This window comes from Chrysemys picta, unplaced genomic scaffold, assembly GCF_011386835.1.
Source record: "Chrysemys picta bellii isolate R12L10 unplaced genomic scaffold, ASM1138683v2 scaf412, whole genome shotgun sequence".
Classification (NCBI taxonomy): Eukaryota; Metazoa; Chordata; order Testudines; family Emydidae; genus Chrysemys; species Chrysemys picta.
In genome coordinates this window covers 1,494-25,219 of record NW_027053119.1, presented here as the reverse complement: position 1 = coordinate 25,219, position 23,726 = coordinate 1,494, and the positions used below count along the sequence as shown (strand labels likewise).

The following is a 23,726-nucleotide window of genomic DNA, read 5'->3' as shown; positions in this document are numbered from 1 at the left end:
AACCAAGATACCTTATATTCTCTTTAACTCTCCGTTTTTCTTCAAGATGTCTGTGAGCTTCTAATCTAGACTCTGGAGTATAAGGTGTGGGCTCCTCCCAAAAAGCTCTGTCCTCTTCATCATCTTTATCTATTTTCCATTCTTGGAATTCCTTTTCTGTTTCTTTCTGCTGGTGGTTTTCTTTGTCTTCTAGAGGATCTGGGCTAGAAAAGAGTACACAGATCGGTATTCCTTGAAATGTGGAAAGAGTAGCAGTGCTTGGCAATGGATCCTGCAGCAATTTTGTCCTCACACCAATTTATATAGTAGTATAATTAATTATCATAGAATCATAGAATATCAGGGTTGGAAGGGACCTCAGGAGGTCATCTAATCCAACCCCCTGCTCAAAGCAGGACCAATCCCCAACTAAATCATCCCAGCCAGGGCTTTGTCAAGCCTGACCTTAAAAATCTCTAAAGAAGGAGATTCCACCACCTCCCTAGGTAATTCATTTCAGTGCTTCACCATCCTCCTAGTGAAAAAGTTTTTCCTAATATCCAACCTAAACCTCCCCCACTGCAACTTGAGACCATTACTCCTTGTTCTGTTATCTGCTACCACTGAGAACAGTCTAGATCCATCCTCCTTGGAAACCCCTGTCAGGTAGTTGAAAGCAGCTATCAAATCCCCCCTCATTCTTCTCTTCTGCAGACTAAATAATCTCAGTTCCCTCAGCCTCTCTTCATAAGTCATGTGCTCCAGCCCCTAATCATTTTTGTTGTCCTCCATAGAATCATAGAATCATAGAATATCAGAGTTGGAAGGGACCTCAAGAGGTCATCTAGTCCAACCCTCTGCTCAAAGCAGGACCAATTCCCAGCTAAATCATCCCAGCCAGGGCTTTGTCAAGCCGGGCCTTAAAAACCTCCAAGGAAGGAGACTCCACCACCTCCCTAGGTAATTCATTTCAGTGTTTCACCACCCTCCTAGTGAAATAGTTTTTCCTGATATCCAACCTGGACCTCCCCCACCGCAACTTGAGACCATTGCTCCTTGTTCTGTCGTCTGCCACCACTGAGAACAGCCGAGCTCCATCCTCTTTGGAACCCCCCTTCAGGTAGTTAAAGGCTGCTATCAAATCCCCCCTCATTCTTCTCTTCTGGAGACTAAACAATCCCAGTTCCCTCAGCCTCTCCTCATAAGTCATGTGCTCCAGACCCCTAATCATTTTTGTTGCCCTCCGCTGGACTCTTTCCAATTTTTCCACATCCTTCTTGTAGTGTGGGGCCCAAAACTGGACACGGTACTCCAGATGAGGTCTCACCAATGCCGAACAGAGGGGAATGATCACGTCCCTCGATCTGCTAGCAATGCTCCAACTCATACAGCCCAAAATGCCGTTAGCCTTCTTGGCAACAAGGGCACACTGTTGACTCATATCCAGCTTCTCATCCACTGTAACCCCTGGGTCCTTTTCTGCAGAACTGCTGCCTAGCCACTCGGTCCCTATTCTGTAGCAGTGCATAGGATTCTTCCGTCTTTGTCCTTGTTGAACCTCATCAGATTTCTTTTGGCCCAATCCTCTAATTTGTCTAGGTACCTCTGTATCCTATCCCTACCCTCCAGCATATCTACCACTCCTCCCAGTTTAGTGTCATCTACAAACTTGCTGAGGGTGCAATCCACACCATCCTCCAGATTAAGATATTGAACGAAACTGGCCCAAGGACTGACCCTTGGGGCACTCCGCTTGATACCGACTGCCAACTAGACATGGAGCCATTGATCACTACTCATTGAGCCCGATGATCTAGCCAGCTTTCTATCCACCTTATAGTCCATTCATCAAGCCCATACTTCTTTAACTTGCTGGCAAGAATACTGTGGGAAACCATCTCAAAAGCTTTGCTAAAGTCAAGGAGTAACACATCCACTGCTTTCCCCTCATCCACAGAGCCAGTTACTCTACCAATATCAGAATATTCCATAAGATTCAGGGAAGCTTACCTAACTGTTCTGTTTCATTTACATTTCTTGTTAATTTTCTCTGAAGTAGCTGGACTCAAAAATGGCAATATATGGTTCCATCTTGTCATCTTGACTTTTGCCCATGACTACACAGCAAGTCTATGGCAGACCAAGGAATAAAACACAGCTTTCCTAACATACAGTCCTGTGCTTAAACCATTAGATCTTCAGATTTCCTTCAATACTTCTCCATGACAATGCCAACATATGCACAGATACCGATTAAGTCAAAGACAAACATCAGACAACTATAAGCACCCTATATTGCATTAGTAATTCATTGGATCGGTCTTGCTGACTGATTTCTTGGATGAGAATCAATGACTCACTAGCTGAACCATATCAATCTTCTAACCCTAATTACATCAGATAGCTACAAAGGTGACATTACAGCAAAGATAACCTTGGAGGAGCATAATTCTTCAGTACAAAAAAAAAAGCAGAGAACTTTAATAAAGTGCTAAAACAATAGAATAGCTCAAAAGAAAGAATGAAGAGCAGGAAATTTCCATTGGGAATGCAAATCCTCAGCTAGAATATGTCTCGTTCATCAAGAAAGAAATGGTCACCCAGATTCCACATTGATCTTATAGATAGCCTACTAATGACAGTTGTCTGAGGAGAGGGGTGAGAAGTACAGGAACTCCTCACTTAAAGTCGTCCTGATTAACGTTGTTTCGATGTTAAGTGGCCGATCAATTAGGGAACATGCTCATTTAAAGTTGTGAAATGCTCCCTTCTAACGTCGTTTGGCAGCTGCCTGTTTTGTCCACTGCTTGCAGGAAGAGCAGCCCGTTGCACTTGCAGCTAGCTGGTGGATTGGTTGGAACCATGGTGGACCAGCAGCCCCCCTATCAGCTCCCCACTCCCCTAAATTCCCTGTGCAGCAGCTATCCTCCCCCTGCTGCCATGTGCTGCTCCTGCCCTCTGCCTTGGAGCTGCTCCCTAAGACTCCTGCTTGCTGTACGGAGGGAGGGGGCTAATGTCAAGGTGTCTCTCCCTCCCCCCTGCTCCTGCACCCCACTTACCCCATCTTCCATAGAGCAGGGGGGACACATGATGGAGGGAGGGAGTTTCTAGGCAGTAGCTGCCCTCTCAGGTCTCAGCAAGCTGATTTAATTAACAAGGCAGTGTACTTAAGCCTGGGGTCAGCTACTTAAAGGGGAAATGCGCATTTTTTCTCTCACACACAGGGTGTATGTCTCTGTCTGCCCTCCCTCCGTTCCTGCTGCCTTGTAGAGTGTTGTGAGAGTTAACCCTTGAGGGCTCAGTCAATTGCTAGTTCATTTAGCAGTAAGGCACTCCCTGGGAAATATCCCACCCTCTGACTCCTCCACCTCAACCAAGCTTCACAATCATCATCACTGTGTACCAGTATTAAATTGTTTGTTTAAAACTTATACTGCGTGTGTGTGAAGATAGATAGATAGATAGATAGATAGATAGATAGATAGTCTTTTGTCTGGTGAAAAAATTTCCCTGGAACCTAACCCCCTCATTTACGTTAATTCTTATGGGGAAATTGGATTCGCTTAACATCATTTCACTTAAAGTCGCATTTTTCAGGAACATAACTACAACTTTAAGTGAGGAGTTCCTGTATGTGTAAATATATGAAGAAAAGGTGTTTGTTAAGTGTGACAGAAAGATAATGAGACACATGAGACGACAGACGAGACACATGAGAAGACTCAGGACAATGTTAAGAAAATGAAGGGGCGGGGGGAAACTGTGAATAAAAACAATATGAAGAAATAGGAATATTGTATGAGACAGGAAGTGTTCTTGGAGAGCAAATACTTGCAAAATGAAGCCATTACTTCATGGCAACTGTAGCCAAGCAATCTATTATGGCTTCAGCAGTGATAATCTTTTCTAGAGCTTAAACCACTATAACTTTCAGGACTTTTGGATCTATGAGAGGTGAACATCGAAGTTTTGACTGAATTAGCATTTATAAGCCCAAATTTACATAATACTGTCTCCGTGGAACACAAGATACTACTTTACTATCCATAGACAGGATGAATGGCAACTGGACTGCAATCATTCTTTTATAATGTTTCTCACTCTAAACAGGCTTTCCACCATCTGGATCCAGTGCAAACAATTTTAGAGCCACAAAGTAGACTGGGTTCAGGAAACAAAAATCTACAGGGTTTCCCAATCAAAAGATCCCCAAATCCTCTGTTCTGTTCTCTGATCAATTCTGCTCTCCTAATGTGGGGATCAATGCATGAAGAGGGTAGACTATTAGAGGTGAGATCAGCAATGAAGACAAACATACACAATTTAAAAAGCAGAATGTAAAAAAGTAATGTACCAAGCAGGGCAGGATTTCCACTTTGGGCGCCCCTAGGTGCAGAGGCTCAGAGCCCCCCTACCCCCGCAGTGGCTGGGAGCTGCGGGGTGCCTCTGCCGCCCACGGCGGCTTGGAGCTCTAGGGTGACCAGATGTCCCGATTTTATAGGGACAGTCCCGATTTGGGGGGCTTTTTCTTATATAGGCTCCTATTACCCCCCACCCCTTGTCCCGATTTTTTTACACTTGCTATATGGTCACCCTATGGAGCTCCCATCCTGCTGCCTGCAGTGGCTGGGAGCTGTGGGGTACCCCCGCTACCTGGAGGCAGCCAGGAGCTTCCTGCAGCGGCTTGGAGCTCCTAATGACAGTGGGTGGTGGGGGAACCCTAACAGTTTTAACTTTTGGTGCCCCACTGCCGAGCACCCCTCCATCCACAGCCTCCCCACTGCCCAGCGCCCCCCACATAGTCCCACCACAACTTTCCAGTGCCCCACACAGATCCTCCACTGCCCAGGGCCCCAACACACACAGACCTCCTCCACCCCTACGAACCCTCCACTGCCCAGAGCCCCCACACAAATGCCCCCAGCGACTCACTCTCCTAAGCCCTGCCCCCTGGCTGCACTCACCGGCCCTGCTGGTAGGTGACTCTGTTCACCGGGCTGAGCAAGAAGTGCTCCAACAGGACCACATGGGGCGGTCTCCCCCTCAGCTGGCCTTGCCCCCTGCCGGGACCCGGGAGTGGCAAAATTTGAATTTTTATGCACCCCTAGAATGCCAGGATGCCTAGGCACGTGCCTACTGTGCCTAATGGGAAATCCGGCCCTGGTACTAGGTAATTATTTCCTCAGGAAAATAAAGTCCTTATCAAAAACAGAAAAAAGAAGAGGACTGATATCAATTTACATACTTGATGTTGTTGATGTCTGTGTACCAACGTCCGTCAAATCCAGGTTTAGGTTTTATTTGTTTTTCTTTCTTCTTCTCCTGCTTTTCTTGTATTTTTTTTAGGGCCTCTTCTTTTTCTCTGGCCCTTTGGAGAAGGTAAACCTGTTCCTGGTCTCTAATTTGCTTCTCTACTTGTCGATAGTTCTGCAATGCCTGAATCCGCTCGGAACGTTCTATTTCTTTACTATCCAACCACTTCTCAAAAGAGAAAAAAAAACCCAAAAAACAAATAAAAATATAAAATTGGCAAAAATTGAAAACCTCACACGCAAATCAATAAATCCATCAAGCATTGGGTTAATTTTGATTATATCAGCTTTAATATACAAATGGAGAATCTACAAGACTTGCAATAACTTCTTAGTATTATGTAAATTAGGCTACAGCAGAAACATTTAAGATTGTAATTAATACATTGTTCATGCTGTCAGAGTATCTTAACTGGATCAATGCATGTAGTATACGATTGAAAATACTGTAAACACTTGTATATGTGCTGACTTTCTGACATTTTAGGAAGGTTAAAGACTCCACTTATATATGATTCAGTATGGCCTGGAGTGCCCAAACCTCATGTAGTACAAGGGAATTGCCCCCAGAGAGATGCTGGTCTCCAGGGTGCCGGAAAAAGTGCTCAAGTTCTACAGTCAATAGAGTTTAAGCCTGGATGAGTTTCATCTTCAGCCATCTAGGGAGTTAGCTAGAAACATTATGAGGGACCAGCATCTAACCGCAGCACCTAACTGCGGCAAGTCTTCTGGTACTGTATATTTCTGTGTATCAAATCCTGAGCTTATATGTGGATTGTAATGACTTTTCTCCCTGAAACTGTGGTTGTGGATAGGGAGGTCTGCTTATATTTACGTTATCCTATCTGGGAGTCTATACCGTAATTCCTGCTGTTGCTTAGAGTACCCATCTCATATGTGGTGTGATCCAATTTACGTCAGTTATAATCTTTCTACTGACTTCAAAAGGGTTTTACAGAAGTTTTATATTTCTGGTACTATCAATCCAGCACTTTCCTCATGCATGAAAATCAGCTAAAAATATACTGTTCTTTTACACAAAAATTAGAACCCTTTAGTATGTTTTCCCTCCTGAGAGTTAGAATTCCTTGAAAAGAAAAAACAAGACTTCATTCAAAGATCTCTGATAAAAACATAAAAGATAGCCAAAATATATTTTGGCTAAGCCATTGTCATAACTGTGTTATTTATCAATATCAGTTCTCCTTTATGGAAGCATTTAATTTCCTATGGACAACAAGTAAGGCATTCCTATCACAAGCAGTAATTTTGTTTTGTATTAGTGTGTTCAGTGAACAATTCTGACTCCAAGCATTAAGGAGGAATGTATCACTTTTAGATACTCATTTGGATCCAAATCCGTTTTAAAAAAAAAACGTACTTTTAATTGATGAAGAGTTGCCACCACAAACTGTCTGTAACCTTCAAACTCAGTGCATGGATTCCCCACCAGAAAGAGTTCTTTAAGATGTATGTTATGTTTTAGGATTTCAATACTGGACAGTTCTCCAATGAAATTTGCTGTCAGGTCAAGTTTCTGCAGTTCTTCACATCCTGTATGGAAAAATATATTCTTATTCACCTTGCATATCATACACACACACACACACACACAAACTTGTTACCTCTATCTCATTTACACAAATACACACACCATATGTTGTGTTTCAGAACCAGATTTGGGAGAATAATTCATAACTAATAATTTTGATTTCTATCTACATTTGTTTCTTTCATATTTCATTTAGTTTCTTTTTAAAACAAATGTTTTACATGTGTGTGAAATGGCAGAAGTTTCAGTAAAAGTCACAATTCATGAAAAAAACTATAGAAAGTATTGTTAGTTGGATTACTATTAAATCTTTTTGTGGTACATTTATTCAGACTCACATTTAGAGATGGGTTGGTTGAGACTGGTTACAAAAGTCACACGACACTGGCTCTGGTTCCTTGATTGGATGAACCTGCTCAGTGAAGCCATTCTGACTCATTTTTTCAGAGGGAGAGGCTGAATTTTGTGTGCCCTAACTGAGGCAGTCAGAAAAAAGCTCCTAATGGCTGTGGCAAGGACCAAGACCTATCAGTATCCTTTGAAGCTCTGCATAGTTTCTAATTTCAGAATGAACTGTTTAGTCCCAAAACACACACTCACATACTTTCTTAGGAGGGCAGGGCAATTACAAATTATATTACTGTAAAATGTTACTCTTAGCTGATACTACTCATGTCTAAGAACAATGAGTCGTATATATACACTCTAAGAAAAGTTGGACTTCTGTCACAACTTATGAATTCATTAATTGTCATGCATATTTTAACTTACTGACTTTCACTGGTATTTTGCTTGAGTGAGCTGATGTGAAAGTGCAAATGTTGGTGAACAGTTGAGCAATCTTCATTGAGACTGAAAAAAATCTTTATTGTAAATTGAAACTCTGGACTGTATAACAAAAAGTTCACAGGGAACACTACGACGGCAAAGTGAACCAGAGCAGCGTAATATCATACTCCTGGGGGAATTCTATGCCCAAAAATGCAAAATTCTGCACTAAAAATGCAAAATTCTGCATATTTTATTTGTCAAAATAATGCAGTATAATGACACCAGTTTCACTTATTTTGGTAATGTATTTAAACTACCATAAAGAAAAAAAATCACAATAACTGTTCAGTATTTCTTAAACACATGAAAGTTAAGTTACAAATACTTGGTAACTAAGACCCTGCATTCCAGTTATAATCCTGGATTTTTATTTAAATCATATTACTTTTATTTTGATGTTTGGTGTTCTGTAAAGTAGAATGTCACTTTAAATTGTTCAGACTTTCACACAAGAAAGTCATGCAGTTTTGCTAATCATTGTCTTGCATTTTTTTAAGTGGATAAGTAAAATAGATCCTGAGCTGTAATCTAACCCCGTTGTGCCTTTCTGGCACAGGAAAAAAAGCGAGAAAGCCCATAGACTTTCCTAGCTGAGGATTCCGTTACTGTCATTTACAATAAGGCACCTTTACACCACTCTGGCAAGGTAAAGGAGCCTTAATTGACTAAGAATGGGAACATTAACTAACAATGGGCACATGAGCAGCCCGCCTGTTTAGCTGTTACCTTTCTGCTCTGCCTCAGGGACAGAGCCTGCTTCACACAGCCCTATGCCTCCAAGCCCAGGATGCAGCAACAGCGACGAGAGGGACAGAATGAGGCTATGTCTACACTACCGCGGTAAGTCGACCTATGCTACGCAACTCCAGCCACGTGAATAACATAGCGAGAGTTGACATCAGAGCTGTCTCCAGGCACCAGCTAAGGAAGCAAGTGCTTGGGGTGGCCAATACCACGGGGTGGTACTCCGTCCGCTATTGGGGCGGCACCTCCAGGTCTTTGGCGGGAATTCGGCAGTGGGTCCTTCAGTCCCTCTCTTCCTCTTTGAGCTGCCGCCAAAGTGCCGTCGAAGAGGAAGAGAGGGAGTTAAGGACCCGCCGCCGAACTGCCGCCGAAGAATGGAGCGGCGCGATTGAGCTGTTGCCGAAGTGCTGCTGATTGGCTTTTTTTTTTTTTTTCCGCCGCTTGGAGTGGCAGAAAACCTGGAGCCAGCCCTGGTCGATGTACCGTAGGTCGAGTTACCGCGGGGTCTACACTGCGTGGGGTCGACAGGAGAAAATGTTCTTATGTTCTTCTTGTTGGGGGTAGAGTACAGGGGTCGACTGGAGAGTGATCTGCAGTCGATTTGGCGGGCCTTTACTAGACCTGCTAAATCGACCACCGGTGGATCCATCTCAGAGCGTTGGTCCTGGCTGTAGTGTAGACCTGCCCTGAGTCTCTCTCACTCATTCACATGCAGGCAGGCAGGCGCCCAGTCCCACCCCCTTAACGATTCTCCATGGATGAACACATGCACGTCCAGCCTTCCACCTTTCCCCTGTGGTAATTGGCTCTCTGCTGCTGGCTGCACCCAGCAGATGTGCCTGGGTTGCTGCGGAAGGGGTGTGTGTTCCCCACAGATTTCTTGGCTCCCCCATTTTTCTGCGGGGGAGCCAAAAAATCTGCAGAAGGTATGAATTCTGCACCCCCACATAGGGTGCAGAATTCCCCCAGGAGTAAATATCAGTGGGAACTTCAAATCCCCAATGGACCATGAGGTTTCCTCCTCCACTGTTCTTGCTGATTACAATAAATATGGATGAAGCTAAATTATTTGAATTATATGTTAAAAAAAGTTCCCAGACTCCCCTTTCACCATGATCACCCCAGGACAGAATCACAGCTCTCACTGTAAGAGTAAAAGTACAAGCTCAGTTACTATGCTCATCATTATAACCAAATCTAAAGAGGGCAACTAATATTTTCTTGTGAATCTGTTATTTCGCAAGCATTTTGAGTGTGATGGAGCTGGAAGAGAATAAACAACTCAATAATGATTTATTAAGGGATTTAAATAGGCAAAAATTTTGCATACTTCCAAAGGTTCTGGTTTGTAAGTAAATGACATATCACATTAATAAATATTACAACTTGATAGAGGAGCTTAAAATTTACAGGAATAAAATAGATACAAGTTTCTGAACAAACTGCTAAACATGTAATTTACTACCTATTTCTTTAATTTTTCCAGAAATCTCTAACCTATTTGAGAAACTTTGTTTGTTTCCATTTGTTTAATCTTTTAAGCCATCCTCCTGTTCCAGTTTGTTGATTTTTTTCCTCAGAAGACAGAACCTGAAATCTTCACATCCCTTTGTCACTTTATCCTTTTCATAAAAGATGACCATACTATAGTGACTGGACTACTGGAAATCAATACAGAGAAGAACTCAAGATAGAAGTGATTCTACTGATAAGGGATGTATTTATAGGCAATTTTATGACTTAGAATTTGATCTTGCAAGATGCGGAATATCATCAGTGCCCAATGAGGTTAATGGAGTAGAGACATGTGATCTGGGAAATGACTATCCTTAAATTAGTACAGGTGGGGATAAGACAGACCAAATGTTTATGTAATAATGGAAGAGAATCTCCTGAAATGCTCCATAAACCACTCCACAGGGAAAAGGCCACCATATATGGTCAATAAGCATGGAAGTCCTACCTCTGTGAGACTCAGTTGACTGCTGAAGTAAAAAAGTCTGCTGAGATGATAAAGCCTTTTAAAGCCTATGTAGGACTTTTCAAAGGATTTAAAAAGCTACATTGCTATAATTATTCTGTTTCAGTAATATATTTATCTTTTTGGCAAGCACATACCAATACCATATGGGAGACCCAAGTTCAGGAATGGTTTTTGAATTCCCTCTGTGCAGGATATTAATGACTAAAGCTGTCACAATTGCCTACTTTGGAAAAGGGGTGCAAGGAAAAGTGAAAGCTGAAATGTTTTAGTGAACCTCTGCAAAGACATGAACAGAAACTATTGTTTGCTATAGGTAAGTACCATATGTACTAGCTACTTGTAACAACATACAAAAAATGCACAAAATGCATGTCTGAGTAACTACAAATTACCTTAGTTGGTGGGTATATTTGATAATCTACATTCTCCTTTACTTTCATACTCCACACTTATGCTTTAATATGAAAAGGGAAAAGATTGTATTAAAAAACTTACCTTCCAAATTTTCAATTCTTTCAATGTTGTTCAAAGCTAAATTTAAATATTCAAGCTTCTTTAGTTTGCTTACATTTTCTGCAATAAACATATATATTTTATTTCAATTCTATCCACAAGGAAAGGCATAACATTTTAAACTCTGTTTTATTGTTTAATTTATTTCTGAAACAAATTAAATTATGTGCAAAGTGGGAGATTCACAACAGAATAAATATAAAAATATAGCAAATATTAACATGTTAATGCACAGAAAGTAATTGCTTTGGACAGAAAACAAAACATTTATCCTGGAGAGTGTAATAAAAATCAAATAGCAAAGACAATGAACACAGACATCTATTCGGCTGTTTAATCATTCGAAGATTAAAGGCTTGGTCCAAAGGCCCACTGAAACGATGGAAAGATTCCCACTCACTTCAATAAACTATGGATCAGGCCCGTACTGCCCACTCCTGCTCTCTGAAATTAGTGGGAGTTTTGTCATTGACTTCAATGGGCACAAGAGTGGCCCCCTTAATCTATATGTATACAGGCGAGTCTCATCTTACACTGGGGTTACGTTCCACGGTTAGTGCGTAAAGCGAAAACCGCGTATAGTTAAAATTACATTGAATTGAATGGCGGGCGGAATCGCTCACACTACAGGTACAGTATTAAAATTGTTATTTTTCTCTGTTTTTGTTTTTTGTTTTTGCCGACTGCATAAAGCTGAAATCGCGCATGTTAAATGCGTGTAAGATGCGACAGAACTGTATACTTTTAGGATGTTTCTTGTTTGTAGGCTTTGAAAGATTAATATAACCCACTTTGAGAATGCAGAAGTCCATATTATACCATACCCGGAGAATTAAGATTGTTTGTAAATAATTCCTAGGCCTGCCCCTTAAGTAATGTAACCATGATTACCTTCCCATTTAGGTTTTGTTCATAAAACGGCATGACAACAGACTGCCAAGAAACTGGTCTGGGAAGCTGCCTTTTGCCATTTCTTTTGTGGCATCTCAACTTTCTGAACTGGCTACACTTGATGCTTCCAAAGCTCTTTATTTAGATCTGTGATGCTGTGGGCTATGGGTGAGGAAGTTAGGACTCATGGAATGAGATTTTCTCTTGGGATTAAGTTTGTGTGCATAACTAAACAGTAGTGACCATTTACAGATACTCACAGACACCTACTAGCCATTTCCTTTTGTGAATGTACCAATGACCTGGAAACAAATCAGTCACAAGAACATACAATTTTGCTAAAAATAATAATGGTGAACGCAATAGCAATTATATTCAAAGTAGGCTGCTTGTCCTCCATGACACTAGAAACTAAACTTGCAAAAAGCACAGTCATTTTGTAAAGCAAAAGGTCTAGTCATTTCACTAATGTGTTTTGTAGTTGCTGTACTTGGTCATTTGATAAAATATGGACTGAAGTAAGTTAATTGTTTATCCCCGGAAAATTCTACATCTCACAGTGCATTAGCTGGCTTTTATTATGTAGGATGCTTGTGTGGTTGCAGATTTAGCTTCAAAACCTTCTCAAGTAATTTAGCAAAACTAGTTTGAAATAGGACAGCTTATTTCACACATTATATGGGGACCTGCCATGGAGTAAGAAGATGAAGAAATTTCATTTTAATGTTTCTACTAGAATCTACAGGAGAACTAGCCTGAATAAGTACTTCTAGAATTGTTTAATGTGATAGTGATTCAGGAAGCTGAGATGCTACCCAGGAAGTGGAGAAAGGAGCTCAGACATGTAATGCTGATGGCAATAGATTCCTAGCACATGTCCAGACAGATGGTGCTCAGAAAGAAGTATAGCTTTATGAGTTTAAGAACAAAAGCTGAAGAACCAGGGGGGAAATAGAATTATAGCATCCTGCTGACCTGGAGATGATCATTCTTTGTGTCAAAAGCATTCACAGCACAGATGCCAAGATTTCAAGGCCATATCTGAGAATCTTTCCTTGACTCTAAATGAAGTCCCATTTAGGTGAGAGAAGTTGTAACAGCCCTCGAGACTCTAGAGACTTTTTTTGCAGCAAAGTACTTTGTAATCTCTGTAAGTCATTTGTATTGCCTAGCATGTCCTTTTAAAACAGCAGAGTACTGCATTTCACTGAGCACACTATGTGCAGGAAAGAGACTCTGTCTGAGTTCACAGAAGAGAATGGAGCAGAGAGTTTTTTTGTAAAATAATCCTACAAAGAAGTAAACTAGACAGAAAGATTATTAAACCTATATAGTGCAAAGGGCACAGGAGAAGGTGTTATGTTGTTTCCTTTGAGGCAAAAAACAAACTTCATGAACATGGTGTCCAAGAATCATCCCTGATAGATTGTGACAATGTGGCAGAAATGGATGAATGAAGAAAGCAAGTAAGATAATTTTTTCTAATTTATTTCGCCCCCCCCCCCCCCCAAGATACTAAGCCAAATTTATCCCAGGTGTAATTCTGCTGAAAAAAACTGTTACAACAGGGATGAATTTAACTCAGTAGATTCAACAATTTTGCCATCATGTGTTGCTCCTCCTGCTGAGCAAATCCAAAGATAGTACAGACTGCTAGTCAAGCAATAGAGTATCCCATAAGTCCTTTTCCCCCTTGCTGGGCATTCCCCAAATGAGCTTCCAAGATAACTAATCAAGATAAATTAACAACCTGGGTCCCAGAACATGGTTCTTTTCTCCACAAATAACTGCAATTAGGAGGTCAGCCAAATACATCTTTGTCCTATGAGAATGTCTGGCAATCCTTACTTGTGGGAAATAACAGTGATAATGCCAGATACAAGAGAGGGAAAGAGGAAACGAAATAGAGCAGTAAATAAACTTTACCACACCAATCCCAGAAAGAGGGAAAGAAAAAGACAAAAGCCATGGCTTTTTAATATATATGTCATATGTATCATAGGTCTACAACATCTTGAGTACCTCTAGCTGAAAGTTGCATCCAATTAAGTCATAAAATCCACCCTGTAATGTCTAAAAATGTATGTAAGCCGAACCATTTAGCTGTCATGCATATTTTCCCTGCAGTAATAGGTCTAATAGGACCCTCTGAAGACACTACTTTGTTGTGATTTCAGATACCAATCATAGTGAATGAGGACAATTTTTCAACTCCTTCTTCAAGTAATTCCCTTGTCCTATCCAGCTTCAGCCTGCTGCTTATGTCTTGGCACCGAAACATTTGTGTGATGGCACTAACTGCATCTGTTGAGAAAATGTGAAGTTGGGTGTCATCAACATATTAATGGTGTTGGAGCCCATGGCATCTCATGAACTCTTCCATATATGCGTGTTGAAGACCAGAGAAACAAGACTGTTCCCTGAAGCACTGAATGATTGGCCAGTTACACCACCAATTCTAATATGTCTTTCATGCTGCTCATTATCACCTTACTCTACTTAAGGTTGAAGTTGGATCTAACAGTATAAGCAATAAGGTTATGTCCATAGCCAAACGATTATCCATGAACTCCGCCACAGCCATCCTCATGGCTTGTTATAAAGCCTAACTTAGGCCTTGTCTACACTACAATATTAAATCGACCTAAGTTAGGTCAATGTACAGTAATTACTACTGCAGTAATTACTACTGTGGTTCACGTTCACACTACGTCCCCTCTGTTGGTGGTCCCCTCTTACCAGGAGCGCGTTCACTGACTTAACTGTGTGGGGCATTTTGGGGTACTAACAGCTGGAGAGCCCTTCGCTTCTCCGGGGCTGACAGCCCTGGCTCTCCATCCCCACCAGCAGAGCTGACAGCCAACAGGCAACATAAGTAATGCAGTGTCTGCACAGACACTGTGTCACCCTACATCAACCTAAGTGCTATGCCTCTCATGGAGGTGAAGTTATTAGGTCGATGTAGTGGACAACTTACACAGGCGGGAGTAACACTGTAGTGTAGACACTTACAGAGTTAGGTCAACGTAAGGCAACTAACTCTGTAGTGTAGACCAAGCCTGAGATGAGTCCAGAACGTAAACAAGGTCAGGTGTTAGAATTTACTCATCACCACATTGGTGATTTTCACTTAGGAAAGAGAGGTTTGAAACACTATGGTAGCTGGCAAGTTCACTGGCCAAGAGCATTGGTTTCTTGAGAAACAACTAGATGTGTTTTGCGGTGCTGGACAGGTTGTGTCTCTGATGATTTTGGTCCGTAGTCACGTGGACGTTTCACCTCTTTCATGTGCTAGGTAAGTAACGCTTAAAGCTGTAGTTCAAAGGAGGCTGAGTGACATCAATAATTAGCGTTGGCAAGCAAAATCCATGGAGATCCATAACTTTGCTGATCAACATGATATGAGAAGCTTTTTTCTAGCAAAGAAAGCCATCTATGGGCCAAGCTCAAGCGGCACAACCACTCTGCAATCTCAGGAAAGATCCAGTCTTCTTAGAGACAATTGTAGCTCTCAAGCAATGTTGGAAGGAACACTTTGAGACTCTATTGAACCATGAATCTGAAGTCTCGGCTGCCACCATCAAGTCCATTCATCAGCATCCAGTAAAAGAACCTCTTGTCGACTCCCTATCTTCTGAGGAAGTTTGGCATGCTATCACTCAGACTAGAAACAAAAAGGCACCAGGCCCAGATGGCATCCCCATGGAGGTCTTCAAAGCTGGTGGAATAGCACTCATGCAAAAACTTCATCAACTTCTTTTTAGAATGTGGGTTAATGAGGAAATTCTACCCAACCTAAAGAATGCCAATATTGTGACCATTTTTAAGAAAGGAGACAAGTCAATGTGCGGGAATTACCAAGGCATTGCCCTCCTCTCCATTGCCGGGAAGATCCTTGTTCACATCCTTTTGAACCGTCTCCTCCCTCTTGCCAAAGACATCCTTCTGGAATCTCAGTGTGGTTTCAGACTGTCTTGGGGCACCACTGACATGATTTTTGTTGCATGACAGATCCAACAGAAATGTAGAGAACAACACCAGCTGTTTATGACATTTATTGACCTAAGGCCTTTGATTCCATCAATTGTGAAGTGTGATGGTAGGTGCTGTCTAGGTTCAGTTATCCATTGAAGTTTGTTCACATTCTCAGGCTACTTCATGATGGCGTGACCACCACCATCCTCTGTAATGGGTTGGAGACAGACCCATTCACCAGACGTACTGCTGTTAAGCAGGGCTGTGTTATTGCCCCAACCCTTTTTTTCCATCTATCTTGCTGTGATCTTAATTCTTATTTCTGACCGCCTTTCTTCTGGAATTGGGATTGAGTATCGTATGAACAGGCAGCTCTTCAGCATCTTCATTCAAAAACTAAGGTCACCAGGACTGTTATTACCAACTTTCAGTATGCCAACAACTGTGCTATCCTCACACACACTGAGGCTGACTTGCAATCCACCCCAGCTCTTTTCTCAGGCGCCTATCAGATCCTGGGACTTTCCCTCAACAATGGGAAGACTAAAGAGCTCCACCAGCCTGCTCCAGCACAAGTTGCCCCCCTTCTCCTTCAAATTGTCATCAGTAGTGAACTCCTGGAAAATGCTGAACATTTCCCTTAGCCACCTTTCCCAGAAAGCCAATCTTAATGTGGAGATTGAACATAGGAGCCACTGTGCCAGCGCATACTTCGGAAAGTTGCTTTGTTGTGAATCTGTGGATGGAAACTAAGATCCTGGTCTACAATGCAGTAGTCATCCCCGCTCTTCTTTATGGGTGTGTGACATGGATGACATACTAAAATCATTTTAAGCGTCTGGAATGGTACCAGCAGCACTGCCTTAGGAAGATTCTCCTTATCAGATGGGAAGTTCGTTGCACCAATGCTAGTGTTTTCTTTGCAGCTAACATCACCAGCGTTGAGGAGAAGATTATGAAACATCAACTTCACTGGGCTGGCCAGTGTGTGCGGATGACTGATACTCGTCTTCCAAAGCAATTCCTCTTTTCTCAACTTAGTAATGGTAAAAGGATTCAATTTATTCCAGTGTTTAACCACCCTGACAGTTAGGAACTTTTTCCTAATGTCCAACCTAAACCTCCCCTGCTGCAGTTTAAGCCCATTGCTTCTTGTTCTATCCTTAGAGGCTAAGGTGAACAAGTTTTCTCCCTCCTCCTTATGACACCCTTTTAGATACCTGAAAACTGCTGTCATGTCCCCTCTCAGTCTTCTCTTTTCCAAACTAAACAAACCCAATTCTTTCAGCCTTCCTTCATAGGTCATGTTCTCAAGACCTTTAATCATTCTTGTTGCTCTTCTCTGGACCCTCTCCAATTTCTCCACATCTTTCTTGAAATGCGGTCCCCAGAACTGGACACAATACTCCAGTTGAGGCCTAACCAGCGCAGAGTAGAGCGGAAGAATGACTTCTCGTGTCTTGCTCACAACACACCTGTTAATACATCCCAGAATCATGTTTGCTTTTTTTGCAACAGCATCATGCTGTTGACTCATATTTAGCTTGTGGTCCACTATAACCCCTAGATCCCTTTCGGCCGTACTCCTTCCTAGACAGTCTCTTCCCATTCTGTATGTGTGAAACTGATTTTTCCTTCCTAAGTGGAGCACTTTGAATTTGTCTTTGTTAAACTTCATCCTGTTTACCTCAGACCATTTCTCCAATTTGTCCAGATCATTTTGAATTATGACCCTGTCCTCCAAAGCAGTTGCAATCCCTCCCAGTTTGGTATCGCAGGGGATAGAGGAAACACTACAAGGACACCCTGAAAGTATATCTTAAGGGAGCCATTGACCCCATGAATTGAGAAGAGCTAGTTGGCAATAGACTGCAATGCTGTTGCATCATACATCAAGCCTCAGCCCGTTTTGAAGAGAATCGCCTTGCTCAAGAAGCTGAGAAATGGCAGCGGAGGAAGGAAAGTGTACAGCATCCTGGCCAGCAGTTGTGCTCTCTCCAAGCAACCACCTGTCATATATGTGGAAAAATCTGTAAAGCACGGATTGGACTCCTCAGCCATCTTAAGTCTCATCCATGACTTTTTTCCTCCTGGCAGACATCATCCTCATATCGAGGGATAGCCGCCATTGCCAACAATGTGATTTTCTTGGGAGTCAGCTGCACTGTAGTGCAAACTCTATCTGGAAATCACATGCACTCCCATCTACTAGTGGTCTACATTAAGCTAATTAAAGAATAAATGAGCATCTTATTAAAAATGAGATCAGCTGCAAGGAGCTGTTGTGTAACTGATGCTCTGAAAGATAATTAATTGAAAGAGCACTGTGATACCCCACACTAACCTACCAGAAATGTGAGGCCCATCAGAAGGACAAGATAAATCCTTGTAGGAGTTGGACACAGCAACAACCAGAATGAGATCCTCACCATCCCTGCTCTCACCCTTTGATGCACTAAAGCAATATAACAGAGCCCTAAAAGCCCTGATTCTGACTGGGGGATCATTATCCTAGCATACGTGCTGCAGAAGATAGCTGTAAGGATGCTCTCTAAAGACCCAATCACATGAAGGGCCCTCTGAAGACCCCATGGGGATGTGCTAAGGGGTGGGGGAATGAGGGTGGGAAGGGAGTGTCAGGTGCAGGGCCACAATACATAGCACAGTAGAGATCTCATGCAGTACTGCAGCGTAGAGGGCAGCCTGGGAAAGCTACTGTAATTTAGGCCCCCGACTCTGTCTAAGGGCTTGTCTTCACTACCCGCCCGGATCGGCGGGTAGAAATTGATCTCTCGGGGATCGATTTATCATGTCTTGTCGGGACGCTATAATCAATCCCCGAATTGACGCATGTACTCCACCAGCCCAGGTAGGAGTAAGCGCCGTCGACGGGGGAGCCGTGGCGGTCGATTTGCCGCCGTCCTCACAGCAGGGTAAGTCGGATCAGATACGTCGAATTCAGCTATGCTATTCCCATAGCTGAATTTGCATATCTGAAATTGATCCCCCCCCCCGTAGTGTAGACGTAGCCCGAATTACTCTGGGAGCTTCTCTAGCCCTCAGAGCAACCCAGGATCAGGAGGGCCCAAAGCTGTCTGTCTTGAAGTAATCTTGAGCTGTTTCCTCATTTAAAAAAACAAACTTACAAGACACATGCTAATCACCACTAATTAATGACTTCCTTTTGTTCCTTCCTATCCCTCATCATTCACCAATATACCTTCTATTTGGATTCTAAGCTTTTCTAGCCAAGAACTTTGTCTTATATTTGGCTGTAAAGGGCCCGGTAATCATTTGAAACTATTTCAGTTACAACAGATTCTCTGTAGGTCCAGGTCTACAAAGCCCAGGCCTAGTGTAGTTTCATATCCGTCTGTGGGATGCTTATGGGCAATATTTTGCCACTCACTTGCAGAGTTGTTTTTCTTCATGAATGTGAGTTTTGCTATCAACATATAAAGGAATTCTTATAAGAACTCATGAAATAACGTTTTTCACTCACACATGCTAAAAGTGAACTTTTTGTACACCTTTACATATCAGCATACTCTAACTCATAAGAGTTAGGGAAGAAACAAGTGGGGTCAAACCAATTATTTTTAGGATTGTACTTGAGCTGGAGGATTTCTTGGCATCAGTATAGAGTGTGCTAGTTCCCTGATACCGTAATTCATACTGTGTTTGCTTTATTCATCGCAAGAAAGACGTAAAAAATAAATCTGTAGCAAAATAAGTTAACTGATCCATGCCTTTTTAGCTATTAACATTTTTTAATATAAAATCATTTCAGACCTATATACTGTTGATAATTCTTAACTATATGTTCTCTCTTTCAGCTATTAGGGCCCAATCCTCTGAGATGCTGAGCACCTTAACTCCCACTGAAGTCAATAGGAGTTGAGGGTGCTCAGAATCTTTCAGGATTGGGACATTTACTGATTCCCTTGTTGCTCATTTCTTTCCGCTCCCTTAAACGCCAAACCTTATGGCCATTTTCTTAACCTCAGGTACATGCATGTAACTCAGTTTAAAAAACAACAATGAATAAAACACTTACCAATTTTTGGAATTAGGTTATTTTGAAGATAGAGGATTTTTAAATCTCGACACAATTTGTCAATGTATTCTAGTTGTTCTATTTCCTGCTGGTGCAAGGAGATTTCTTCCAATGAAAAAAGTTCACGGTTGTTATGCTCTGCACGTTGTCTAAGAAGTTCTTCAGTGACTGCAAGACACATCACCATGTAATGGAAACTGACTTTATGGAGGGAATTTTCTGGTAATCTACTTGTAATCTACTAAGGAAGTTAATTAAATCTTTTCTTTGTCCTTAATGAACAGACTTTCAACACAAACACCAATTATAATACCTACCACTACAAAATTAGCAAGAGACATGATGTCTCAGCACATTCTGCCATGATAGCATTCACTGTGTGAATCAAATTGACATTATTTTTGACACAAGAGAAATAATGAAGTTGGCGGTCTTCCCTGGGGACAAAATTTGATCCTGCCATAAACTGGTACCAATCCGATTGTCTTCATATAGGCCAGACTGTGGGCTGATTTGTGCAGCAGTGCAAAGGAGGAAGGGCGTATTGTATGCTTGCTCTGAACTCTCGGTCTTCGCTGATCAAGGACAGCAACTGTGAGCGGGGTGCAGTGGAGGGAGAGAGGAGCAGCAGGTTAAAGGAACATTTGTATGTCAGACTTTCACACTGCAAGGTGAGAAACTGAGGGTTACACATGCCTCCACTGGCTCACCCCTCTCTATTGCAGTGGTCTCCAAAGTGGATCCTTGGGGGTGATAGGGGTGCACGATCAAAAAAGTTTGGAGACCATTGCTCTATTGCATCAAACATAAGCTATTTGATTTCACTTTCAAGGCCCACCATGGCCTCCACCCACCCTACCAATCATCTCTCATTCACTATGGAGATGTCAGCCTCCATCACTCACTTGATACATTTTCAAACAAGCACCTTTGTGCTTTCTACCATGCTACCTCTTACACTTGGGAGGAGCTCACCATAAACATCTGCAAAACTAACTCATCATCCTCTTTCAAATTGCTCTTTTCCCATAATTCCTAAAAAGAACTTGATAAAGATTAGTCTACTGGTGTGCTGAGACCACTGCCTATCATGCTGACCAATAGTGTCTCACTGTTTCCTTGTACTCCCCCAACTGTCTGTATCCATCTGTGGTCTCTTGTCTTAAACAGATTATAAACTCTTTGGGGGCAGGGACCATCTTTTTATTCTGTGTTTGTACAGCACCTAGCACAATGGGCTTTTGGTTCATGACTGGGGCTCCTAGAAACTACTGTAATACAAATAAATAAAAAATAATTAATAATGTTAAGTCTAACATAGAAGAGGTCAAAACTGGAGAAGACTGAGTGGGGTAGCAGGTAGACATAAGATAGGATAGACCAAACTAATTGAGATTTGAATATTTGTAGGGTAATTTTGAATTGGGTTTGGACATGGCTAGAAAACCAATGAAGATGACAGAAGAGGAGGGCAATATGGATCCAATTCCTATAGTAAGAGTGGAAAGCTGGCTGTAGCATACAGCAGTGGTTCTCAACCTTTTTTCATTTGTGAACCCCTAAAAATTTCAAATGGAGATGGGGACCCCTTTGGAAATCTTAGACATACTGTCTGCAGACCACATGTTGGAAACCATTGTTCTATGGTAATGACAACCTTTCACGGTCCACTTAGACCAGCAGTTCTCAAACTGTGGGTCGGGACCCCAAAGTGGGTCACAACCCCATTTTAATGGGGTCACCAGGGCTGGCTTAGACTTGCTGGGGCCTGGGACTGAAGCTGAAGCCTGAGTCCACTGCCCGGGCCGAAGCTGAAGCCCAAGGACTTCGGCCATGGGCGTCGGGGCTCAGGTTATAGGCCCCCTGCCTTCGGCTGAAGCCTGGGGGCTTTGGCTTCACCCCCTCCCCCCGAGAGTGGTGGGCCTGAGGCTTTGCCCCCCACCCCTCAGGGTGATGGGACTCGGGCAGGCTCAGGCTTTGGTCCCCCCTCCTGGGGTAATGTAGTAATTTTTGTTGTCAGAAGGGGATCACAATGCAATTAAGTTTGAGAACCCCTGCCTTAGACATAGTCTGCAGACCAGTAGGGGTCTGCAGACCACAGGTTGAGAACCACTGGCATACAGGATACCCTGAAGATTAAAGGGTATGCATTTGGAAAAAACAAGGAAAGGCAATATTGTAATAGCCAAGATCAGAAGATTATGGCACAGATAAAGATATCGGCAGAGGTATGGTCAAATTAAGAAAGGGGAAAGATATAAAGCCTCTTCTAGAAATAAAAAGCAAAAAGGAAAGATTGGTACCAAGAGAAGTGAATGCTGGAGATATAGAGCCTGATTCTCCACTGCCTTGTACATTTTATAGTTACTCTTAACTTGGTAGCATTTTACGCTCACTGCACAAGTGTACATGACTATACAAAGTGCAAGGCAATGTAGAATTACGCCTACTGGCTTCCTGATCTTGCTTGGAGAGATTGATAATGTCAAAAATCACCCTGAGATCAAAAAGAGAGAGACCTATGTCCAGAGCAATTAGTTCACTAACATCCCAGAAAAAAGCAGTCTCAGTATTGTGAAAAAGTTGAAAGTCAACTGAAACCAGTAAAAGCAGTGATCAGAAACATTTTCCTCCGAACTTTAATAATGTCAGAGAGATTGGAAACTGGATGGTAGTTAGGAAGTGAGGGTTTTATTCTGAAAATGGGGACACCCAGACAAAGATCCATTGGAGCTAGTGAGTGATGATGTCAACTGGTGACAACAGGTGACAATTTATCCTGAAAGTGGTTAAGAGTGGGGTTCCGGTAGTGAGATGGTTTCATTCATAGAGGAGAAGACATCAGGGAGAGCTGTGAGGAAACTGAAAGAAATCGAAGCAGGTGTTGGGCTGTAGATAAATCAAAAGACAATGATAAGCCTGGACTTAAGGCAGCAGTAAACTTTTCTAACATTATCTTAAAGACTGAAAATACCACAGGTTCAGAAGATGAAGCCACACTACTTCACACAGCAATATCTTCTCTCAGCATGCATCTGCCAACTTCACACAGAGATGTTGATTTCCAAAAGCACTAGTTTAGCCCCAGCAGGGGACTGGCAGCATAACAGCAGTGGCAATATACAATTAAAATAGATTAAGAGAAAGTGGAAAATCATAGAGTAAGGGAAAGCCATGAAGTCTAGAATCTCCCAGTGTTCCTGTTCTTAATTGGTCTATATCAAGTTACTCCTGGGTGGTATTCTGCCGACTGTGCGGCTGCAGAAAATGCCCCCGCTCCGCAGAATTCCTGTGGGTTCCCTGCAGAAAATGGCACGGAAGCAAAGGGAAGCCATGGGAGGGGGAGAGGGTGAACATGTGCGCAGTTTGGGGGGAGGGGGGGTTGCCCTTCAAACAGAGGCGAAGCATGGGAGGGGCACATGGAAGTACGTGCCACTGCCCCTGCCCCCCATTTCTGCAAACGCAGAGCTGCCCAGCTGAAGGAGGCCGCGTCTAGGGCTCCACTGACTGTGCAGCTGAACGCAGCCTCTTGGGTCATAGTAGGGTTACCATATTTCAGCAAGCAAAAAAGAGGACGGGAGGAGCCCCGCCACATCCTGCCTAGCCCCGCCCCTGCCCCTCCCACTTCCCGCCCCCCTCAGAAACCCCAACCCTCCCCCATTCCTTGTCCCTGACTGTCCCCTCCTGGGACCCCTGCCCCTAACTGCCCCCCAGGACTCCACCCCCTACCTAAGCCTCCCTGCCTCTTGTCACCTGACTGCCCCCTCCTGAGACCCTCCCCCCATCCTAACTGGCCCCCTAGGAGCCTACCCCTACCTGTACCCTGATTGCCCCAACCCTTATCCACACCCCCACCCCCAGACAGACCCCTGGGACTCCCACGCCCCA

The 23,726-nt window shown here is 42.7% G+C and overlaps 1 protein-coding gene across 4 annotated transcripts in view; it reads right to left on the bottom strand.

The window, feature by feature from the left end:
• LOC101950011 (dynein axonemal assembly factor 11) overlaps positions 1 to 21,612 on the bottom strand; it is a 48,607-nt gene extending 26,995 nt beyond the window's left edge. Inside the window, exons 1-6 of one of the 4 annotated variants that reach the window (XM_065579552.1) lie at positions 19,839 to 19,971; positions 17,099 to 17,256; positions 10,898 to 10,975; positions 6,673 to 6,845; positions 5,225 to 5,460; positions 12 to 203 (exon numbers count right to left, since the gene is read on the bottom strand). In XM_065579552.1, the coding sequence (XP_065435624.1) occupies positions 12 to 203; positions 5,225 to 5,460; positions 6,673 to 6,845; positions 10,898 to 10,975; positions 17,099 to 17,108 (689 nt within the window). In that variant the 5' untranslated portion in view covers positions 17,109 to 17,256; positions 19,839 to 19,971. Of the gene's footprint in view, positions 1 to 11; positions 204 to 5,224; positions 5,461 to 6,672; positions 6,846 to 10,897; positions 10,976 to 17,098; positions 17,257 to 19,838 lie in introns of all 4 variants that reach the window. The other 3 variants (XM_065579550.1, XM_005314026.5, XM_065579551.1) reach the window with 3 other exon arrangements.
• Positions 21,613 to 23,726: the final 2,114 nt, after the last annotated feature.